The 9,674-nt window shown below is 30.2% G+C and overlaps 1 protein-coding gene across 1 annotated transcript; it reads right to left on the reverse strand.

The window, feature by feature from the left end:
* Positions 1-3,088: 3,088 nt before the first annotated feature.
* Positions 3,089-8,143, reverse strand: LOC131943276 (uncharacterized). Its single transcript, XM_059303299.1, has 9 exons — positions 8,125-8,143; positions 7,891-7,958; positions 7,424-7,578; positions 6,099-6,218; positions 5,548-5,683; positions 4,968-5,136; positions 4,648-4,868; positions 4,364-4,450; positions 3,089-3,583 (listed from the first exon to the last, which is right to left on the reverse strand). The coding sequence occupies exons 2-9, from the start codon at positions 7,922-7,924 to the stop codon at positions 3,273-3,275; spliced, it is 1,233 nt and encodes a 410-aa protein (XP_059159282.1). The 5' UTR covers positions 7,925-7,958; positions 8,125-8,143; the 3' UTR covers positions 3,089-3,272.
* Between the last annotated feature and the right edge of the window lie 1,531 nt (positions 8,144-9,674).

The raw sequence follows: 9,674 nt of genomic DNA on the forward strand, positions 1-9,674 counted from the left end.
GCAGTCAAATTGCGAGCAAAGATCTTGAACAATAGTAAACGCTGAACAGTTCACGTTGTTCATGCAGCCGATGCCGCATTGGATGTTGGAGGCCGTTATAACAGGCTTGGGTATACAGTTAAACAGGGCAAAATCTGACATCAAGGTAAACGTAGTTGTACAAGTGTTTAATGAAGAAACACAGTAAGCCGCTTGATTTAAATATAGGACAAAGCCCACAAACACAAAGAGAACTAATTCGGCAGTATACATTTTATTTCTTTTCGTTGCAATAATCAGTTCTAATGCTGTTATACAATCGGCTTCTTTCTCAAAATAAAATTATCTTCTGGTCTTCCTATTTTTTAATACCAGCCCTCTGTCAGTCACAGACTCTGTCAATAACGGCAGTTGCTGAATTTCTAAACATCTAAAAGCTAACGACGCTGCTGTCTTCAGGACCTTAAAAATGCTGCAGCACCTATGTAAATAAAGAAAACAAAAATCATTTCTTTGCGACAAAATATAGATTTTCAAAACATTGTTACGAAAGTAAAATGTAAAGTTTTCTTTCCAACAACAATAACAATCGCATTAAACATTCATACATTGACAGTAGGTTAAACCATTCGCCATGACTTGAAATATCTTTCTGTTATCGATCAAAGCCTATATTAATTTTTTCCACTTTAAATGTTAAATACCAAAATGAAACAAATTATTGGAATATTATTATCTGAATATTATTTCAATAGTATATTTTTAAAAGCAAATTGAGGAAATTAAAACAAATGGGCAAGATTGTACCTAATAATAAATGTTTATGTTAATAACCCGTTGTCTAGACGTCTTATATTTAACCTTCAGAATTTGTACGGCTCTGCAGTCAGTCATAATTGATGAGTGTTTCAAAACACGCATTCAATTGTAAAATAAACAATGCAAATGGTTTTATTCTTCGCTGAATATATGATATTCGTCGTAAGCATTTTGTATCGTAAAATATTCTATGGGTATTTGAAAACCACTCCAAAACGATTGTGTTTTATGATAGGAAAGCGAGCATTTCAAAACTGCGTGTACATTCTGCATGATATTGATTTTTAGAGTTGAGTAAACTGTGCAACATTGTAGTATCATTGTTGCTTCAGTTTTATTGTTGCCTCGATAATTGACCTTGTTCCCATCCAGTCCTAATTATTTTAAAAATAATGTTTTTAACGGGGAGGTAGGCACATGGTTGCTAACCAGATGTCCCGAGTTCAAACCCTCGAGCAGATGAGCCTCGTCGTCTGTAGACAGTAAATCCTTCTAGGAGAGAAAAATCTGAAATCATTCAGGAGTGGAGCCTTGTAGGCGATAGGAAACTCTGGTGTTGGTGTTGATATTGGTTTTGGTGTAGGTATTGTTGTTAGAGTTGGTGTTGGTGTTGGTATTGGTGTTGGGGTTGGGGTTGGGGTTGGTGTTGGTGTTGGTGTTGGTATTGGTGTTCGCATTGGAATAGGCAAAGACTTGGGCAACGACTTGGGCATGAGCATTAGCATAAGAAAATACGAAAGCTTAAGCATGTGCACACGGATACTCCAATGTATATTTAATCTTATGTACAAACAAATTAAAATACGTATGAAAAATACAAGTAAACATCGCACCATGTAGTGCTTTTCAGTGCATCGCAGTGTCTTTTATAAGTTGTAGAGTAGGGTTTGTTTTTATAACGACATAAAGTTATTTTATAGTTGCCACTGTATTTACTCTTTTGCATAACGTAAAGAAAATATTAAATACACGCACATTGCTAAAACATATTAAAAGGATCAATGTCAAATATCATTTTCGTTTATATTCCTAGAAAAAGTGGATACATTTTTATAACAGTAGGTAGAAAAAACTAATTAATTTAACTTTTTTTTTTGTTGTAATTTTTGCAAGGGAGGTAATTTAAAAGTAAATTTAACTCATCAATAATTTAAGTTAATTTTTTTTATTAGTACCGCATTGATTATTATATGTTAAGGTTCATAATTAAAATAGAAATCTGTTAAGATTATTTATATTATTTTCTAATTAGTCTATGATTTCTTAAAATCACTATTTTTTCTTTTGTTTTTCGGTGTTATGAAAACAGATGGTAAAATTAGACTTTTTGAGAATAACGGAAAGGCTCTCTCTGGGCGCAGACCTCGGGTAAAACGTGTTTTTAATATTCAACTCACTCTCAATTATTTAAGTTAATTTTTTTATTACTACCGCATTGATTATTATATGTTAAGATTCATAAGTAAAATAGAAAAATGTTAAGATTATTTATATTATTTTCTTATTAGTCTATGATCTCTCTAAATCACTATTTTATTGTTTTTGTTTGTCGGTGTTAACAGATGGTGAAATGTTAGAATTATAGTATAGAGAATGCTGCAGAGGCGTAGCGAGGGGGGCTGGGGGGGGGACATATGTCCCCTGGCGCCGACTTTATGGGGTACGCCAAAATGGGTTGGAAAAACAAATTGAAAGTTTAAAGGGGGGGGGGGGTTCAAATCAAATGTTCGACGGGGGGGGGGTGTAAATAAAAAGTTCGATGGGAGGTGCAAATCGAATGTTTGTCCCCGGGCGCCGGGAAGGGTCGCTACGCCTCTGCTGCACCGCTCACTTTATGGCCTATATGCGCTATTATAATCTTTTTCGCTAACAATATTGTGAAACAATATTTGTTCAGCGCTGTTTAAACAATAACTTCTTTAACAAATAGACAAAATATCCCGTATGTCTATTTTAAAATAATTTTTAAATGTTAAGCTTCCCAAATAAAGTGTTATATATAGGCCTACATAGCTAATATGTCTTTCAAAATCTTTAAAAAAATGTAAACATCAAATTTAACTTAACTTTTTTTTATTTAAACATTTCACCAGTCAAACTATAAATAAGAATATTTTGCTTAAGATTATACTTATGTTTTAAAATTAAAACCAAAATAACCCTTATTTCGATCTCTAAAAAGTAACAACAAAACATAAGTATCAAACAATTTAAAAACCCATTTACACTAAATAATACATTTTTGGCGAGTCGTGTACTTTTATTTAAATATCAACTTGTTATTTTCAGGTAGAGAAAAAATATTTACATACATTGAAATGTCTAATTTTCATACTAAAAGTAATTTTATTTCGTATTTAAAGTGTTTATATATATATAAACCGAAAAATAATTATGGCAATATTTACATTTCAACACAAAATATAAACTTAGATGTTTTATTAGTTTTTCTTCTGTTTCCAACTACTTCATGTTTACACATGTTTGCTGACTGCAGCATCGAAGGCATCCCAATCAATAGGAGCATCACCTAGTTCCTCTGCATCTTTGAGAGCCTTCCTAAGGTTTTCAAATGTGGCATTATTTCCTTGCTTCTGCCTCCACTTTATAAACAAGTTTGGGATCGCCCTCGTGATGTTGTGCCCAACATTTTCGAGCTCCAGTTCAATCTCAGCTTTAGTGAAACCCAGTATCAACATCACACTCTGCCAGCCAGTCCCTAGACACCGTACAAGCCTAACCGCGTCTGCATCTGTTATCTTATTTGATTTGATCTCCGCGATGGCTGAAAATATAAATCAATATTTACTTGTTTCAAATTGTCAAAATATTTTGAAAAAATTGGCAAAGTAAAATGTTTCACCATAAAAAGACAATATTGTGGAGTGTATTAAGATAGGCTTGTGTAAAGTCTGGGGAAAATGCTGTAGAACAAAAATTGGACTTATTTTTATAATAATAGATTGATTAACGATAATTATGAAAGTATTATTTATTTAATTTTTCTTAGGATAAACGTCTTATGGCAGGCAATGAAATAAAAACTTATGCATGTAAATGAAGATTAATAAAAAAAATACGTTAAAAATACGCAACTTAGAAAATAATAGAAATGCTGTTTAAATAAATATTAACTGATTCTTAAAACTTGACAAAAGGTCTTTATCAAGCATTTTGATTGCTCTTCCATTCTTTAGGAATAAACGCATTATGTTTATTTCTTCCCAATTCCAATGCAATTTCCATTTTACAAAAATATTGAAACATTAACAAGTAAATAATCGCAATGTGAATTAAAAAGAGCAATTAATTAATGGTACAAAAACTTTGCAAAGTATCATAAGTTGATTAAATTATTTAAAATTTAAGTTATGTTATAGAAAGTTTAATCGCGTTGTTTGTCACTGCGAACAAAGTTTTGATTTAGTCAAGCTTTCAAAAGATGTGAAGTTCTATTTTCGTTTGGAAAAGACTCATCATTAAGATGTGATAAAACGTGTGTCTAAATTTCTAATTTGCTTCTAAAAAAATAAATAACAAATTTAACTAATTAAAATATTCTTACCAGTAAATTTATATTTTCTTATAACACTCTCTTTATCCTCATCGCCGTTAAGTGGGCTTGCAGAATTCTTCTTAGTCTTACTATAGCCTTTAACAGAACATGAAATGTGGTTTCGGTAATTGTTGTAAAAATTGATTTCACTAAAATATTTTGGCGTTTAAATCAAAGAAAAATACTCAATATTGTTTACATAAAATTAAATACTACATTCATATTATAAATTGATATCTAATTTTAAGAGGTCTATGTTTAAAGTACAATAATGGTTTTAAGTTTTTTCCTACTTTTTACAAAGTTGTGCCCCATTAATTCATTGGCGTTGGCTCTTTTATTTGGAAACTTTTCACAGGCTAGACTTAAAAAATGTTTTAGTTTTAAAGAGCAATTTTCAGGAACATTTAACTCTAGCTCATTAGCAGACCCCTTTTTGATAACATCCGTCACTTCAATATCGCTGAAAGGAATTTTTCCCGTCACCATCTGAAAAACTGTACACCCAAGGCTCCTGTTGAAAACGTTCGTATATAATTTTAAATTTCATGTTAAATGTAATAGAAATACAGTATTGGGACTGTAAGAATGTTTTAAAATAAATATCTCAAACCATATATCAACTTTGCAATCGTATTTAATATCCTGGAACATTTCAGGCGCCATCCAACTGACAGTTCCCTTTCCTTGCGTGCTTGCACGTGACAGTGTGTTGAGGATTTTAGCCACACCAAACTCAGAGATTTTGATGTTGTTTTCATCTTTCAAGAGAATGTTTGAACCTAAAAATAAAAGAGAGTTGGCAGCTAATTTTTAAGCTCATCAATTAAGTTCAATATATGCCATTGGGAGGGTTTTTTAGCATGATAACTAAAAATTTTTAAGTACATACTGTAAAGTAGATTAATATAAGTTTGACTATATAACTGTAAGTACATAAAGTAGATCATTAAACAAATTTCAAAGATATTTAAATAAAAAAAATATTTTAGTGTGTCTTAAAAAAAATATAACGCTTTTGAAAACAAAAATAATTATCTGCTAAAGTAATACTATTCTGCAAAAAAACAATTTTATGTTTGTGCAAAATTTACGATTGCATTAATGAATAGAAAAATTACAGTAAATATTCAGAGTGACATGCAAAGTGTTTTTAATGCGTTACATAAAATATATTCGAATTGTATAACTACCTTTGATATTTCTGTGTATTATCTTATTAGCATGCAGATATTCAAGTCCTTCAAGTATCTGAAATGTGAACAAAGCAGCTTTGTCTTCTTCAATGTGTCCCTCTCGTTGTGAGGTAATATACCTCGCCAAGGAACCCTGAAAAGCATGTATAATTTTTAAAAATCGAATTGTAAATATTTTAGCTGGACTGCTAACCCGTAATTCGTTAGTTCAAGTCAATAGACCGTCCCTGTCCACCAAACTCTGATGGGTACGTTAGGGAGAGTAAAGGCGGCTGGGCATAGTGCTGACCACACTATCTCTTCATATGCCGAGGTCACAGAAATAAAGTGAACTCTACTTCATTTGCCCTATAGACCGACAGGTTTGAAAGGAACTTTACTTTTATATATTTTTACAAAACTTTATGAGATAACTCGGATGTGTTACGATGGTAATCCTCTATAATATACTACATCACGAATAAGAAAAAAAGTAGTTTTTACTAACATAAAACCTGTAATTAAAAAAAAAATCGCGTTAACCGCCTATGATTAAATAGAAGACGTACCATTTCCATGTAGGCTATAAACAGCGAAAACACCCTGTCAGTTCTACTGTATCCGAAATACGTGATGATTCGAGAATGGTTCACTCGCTTCAGAACAAGCATTTCTCTGTCGATCTTTTGCTAAAATATTGTATTTATTTAATACATTTTTAAATGTATGCATAAATAACATTAAAAAGATAATAAATAAAAATTAGACACTTGTGAATATAGATAATATTAAATCCATTACATTGCTTTCAAAGAAAATTCCAGGATGTGCTTTAAATTCGACATATGGTTTTACCAGAATTCATTATTTTGCTTTTTACTTTCTCGTATATACGAAGTATAGAGAAAGTCTTGTAATCGTTCAAAAAAATAGAGATTTTTACAAATCTCGACGTTTTACACCTCACTGATACGGAAAAACATAATTTTGCAATCTTGTCCGTATGTCTGTGTGTCTGTGTGTGTGTGTGTGTCTGTCTGTCTATGTGTAAACACGATAACTTGAGTACCGTTACAGCTAGGTTGATGAAATTTCATATATAAGTATTTTATTAAAATCGTAGATCCGTATCAGCTTTTGAGCGATTTCCGATAACCGGAAGTGGTACTTTTTCTACTTTGAATTTTTCAAAAGCCTAAAACTTGAGTACTATTTAGTATAGATAAATGAAATTTCAGATGTAAGTAAAAGATCTATATCTATACCTTATGTCAAATTTTGAGTAATTTCTGTTGACCGGAAGAACTAAATTACGCTATTTTCTATTTCTCAAAAAAAAAAAACGCATGTAAATTTATAAAGTAGGCTACTAATAATATTGCGCACTATTATGCAAATTTTGTTTTGGCGTTCGCTTGGTGCGCAATTCTTTTTTCTATGAGATTCTATTCTATTTTTAAAAGTTTAAGTAATTAAAAATCATCTCTATATTCAAAGTTATATAAGAATACTCGAGAAAGTTTTGGGGAGATCACTCCCGGTTTATTTAAAAAAAATACCCGGAAATGATTTAAATTGAATAAATGGTTTATATATATATATATATATATATATATATATATATATATATATATATATATATATATATATATATAAAGCAGTCAAGATCTAGAATAATTAATATATATATAAATAAAAAAATAAAAATAAAAAAATAAAAATAAAAAATATATATATATATATATATATATATATATATATATATATATATATATATATATATATATATATATATATATATATATATATTATTCTAGATCTTGACATTTTAAAATTAATACATGTTTCCTACTGACTCCAAAGTTTTACTAATTAAATTCTATTTGTCATTCACCAACGTATCTTGAGTGACATCATCAGAAATAATGGCTTGTTTCACAGCGATCTCTTTTGTCTGTGTGTTGTTTAGATCGTTCACGTGATAAACAGTCTTTGATTTCCCTCTGATTCTGGCCCCAAGCCTCCAGTTGCTCGTTGCATCCTCGCCATCTAGACAGGACTTTCATTTTATTTTAAATATTGTATGATGCTTCACAATATCAAATTATTGTGTGTGTATATATCTATATTTATAATTATCTATCTATATAATTATATATATATATAAATATATATATAAATAGATGTAAATATATATATATATATATATATATATATATATATATATATATATATATATATATATATATATATATATATATATATATATATTGTACATTTATTGGCTATATGTTTATATACACACATTTATTTATTTATTTACTAATATGAATACATTAATTAACAGAAATATACATCTACCTCCAGAAAACGGCCCATCACTTGCATTATACATTTTACAAGACTATTTCACCAAAACCTCGATAGCACTAGACATTAATCCAAAAAAATATTCATTTAGATTCAAATATCAGGTCAAATTATAATGCACTAGAAATAATATTTCCATTGTACATATGTTTATTTGCTTAAAAAATGTAATTAATTAAGAATTTTTTCAAATTATTTAAAAGAGTAGGGTTTGGAAAAAGCTACTTAGCAACACGAAGTCACTTCCTTAAAAATCATTTTGGAAATTTCCGAAATACTTAGGAATTTTAACTGCGGGACCGTTATGATTTTCTATTTTTAACTTGTCAATATGCGACAATAAATTGTATAATTTATTAAATTCAATGAAAGAAAAATTCGAAAATCCATATCACAATAATATATTTTAAATCTTTATATATTTTTATGCGTTCTAATCTTGATTCGTTTTAAAAAGTACAATTTTTTTAAACGATTGCAAGTAGGCTATGTTACAATCTATTTTTCTTATATTAAATCCGTCTGCAGAGACACCGTTAGCCATACGGTGTCCTGGGTATTCTCCTCCAGTCGATTACCTCACAGGCAAACACGACCCTGCTATTGTAGAGTGCCTACAATGTTGAAACAGCCTGCAAAATAAATCGTATTTCATACTATTTTTAGGCATTCTACAGATTACCAAATAAAAACATAAATAAAGTAGAGACTAAGCACATTTATAAATCTATCACTATTCCCATTCCTTTTCCCGTCCCTATCCCTTTCATTAACCTTTCCCAAACTCTATTCCAATACAAATCCCTATCAGTGGCGTAGCTTGATCGGGTGTCACCCGGTGCGGCATTTCGTGGTGTCACCCCCTCCCCAAAGAAAATAGTATATATATATATATATATATATATATATATATATATATATATATATATATATATATATATATATATATATATATGTGTGTGTGTGTGTGTGTGTGTGTGTGTGTGTGTGTGGTGTGTCGACCTACATAGGCCTATAATACCCTGTCCTTTTGCAATAATTGTTAATTTGTCCTTAAAAGACTATTTAACTTTAATTAATCACTAATGGATTTGACAAAAAAAAAGCATTTTTTTTCTTACTTTTTGCAATTTTTTGCCTTGGTGTCACCCCCTAAAAGGTGTCACTCGGTGCGGTCCGCACCCCCGCCGCGCCCTCGCTACGCCTCTGATCCCTATTCCTATGTACTTTAGGGTCAGTAAGAACTCAAAAAATGTCTTATTCGTGTTTCATCGAAGGGGATAATCGCAGGGGTAATTAAATTAGCTTGGTTGGCGGTAATTAGCTGGAGGGTTATGTTTTCTTCCTATATAACTGATAGAAAGAATGGTCAAGAATGCATTTAACACTGTTTCATTATATTAAATGAAAACTGTACACATAACAAAGAACACTGAACACATAGCATATAATGTGTTATGGCTGTTAGACATACAGTATTAATAAACAGCAGTTATAAAAAATATTTTTGATTAACAGATGGTTACGGTATAATATATTATCAACGTGTATATGTATCTAAATACACACCTATATACATTAATACACACACACACACATATATATATATATATATATATATATATATATATATATATATATATATGCATATTAAAAACATGTAACATTCTGTGATAATGTGACACAACGCGTTAAATGCTTGGATAATTTATGTTTTCACACACGTTATATAAATGAAGTAGTACAAAACAACTTACTAAATGTTACTTAAGTCT

Source organism: Physella acuta, unplaced genomic scaffold (assembly GCF_028476545.2).
Source record: "Physella acuta isolate Inbredline_101_S28 unplaced genomic scaffold, ASM2847654v3 ptg000450l, whole genome shotgun sequence".
Lineage (NCBI taxonomy): Eukaryota > Metazoa > Mollusca > Gastropoda > Physidae > Physella > Physella acuta.

Coding starts and splice junctions, on each gene's coding strand:
- LOC131943276 (XM_059303299.1), bottom strand. CDS start 7,924: ATGTATAATGCAAGTGATGGGCCGTTTTCTGGAG. Junction 6,219..7,423: donor ATGTCACTCAAGATACGTTG/GTGAATGACAAA, acceptor ACAATATTTTAG/CAAAAGATCGACAGAGAAAT. Junction 5,137..5,547: donor AATACACAGAAATATCAAAG/GTAGTTATACAA, acceptor TTTTATTTTTAG/GTTCAAACATTCTCTTGAAA.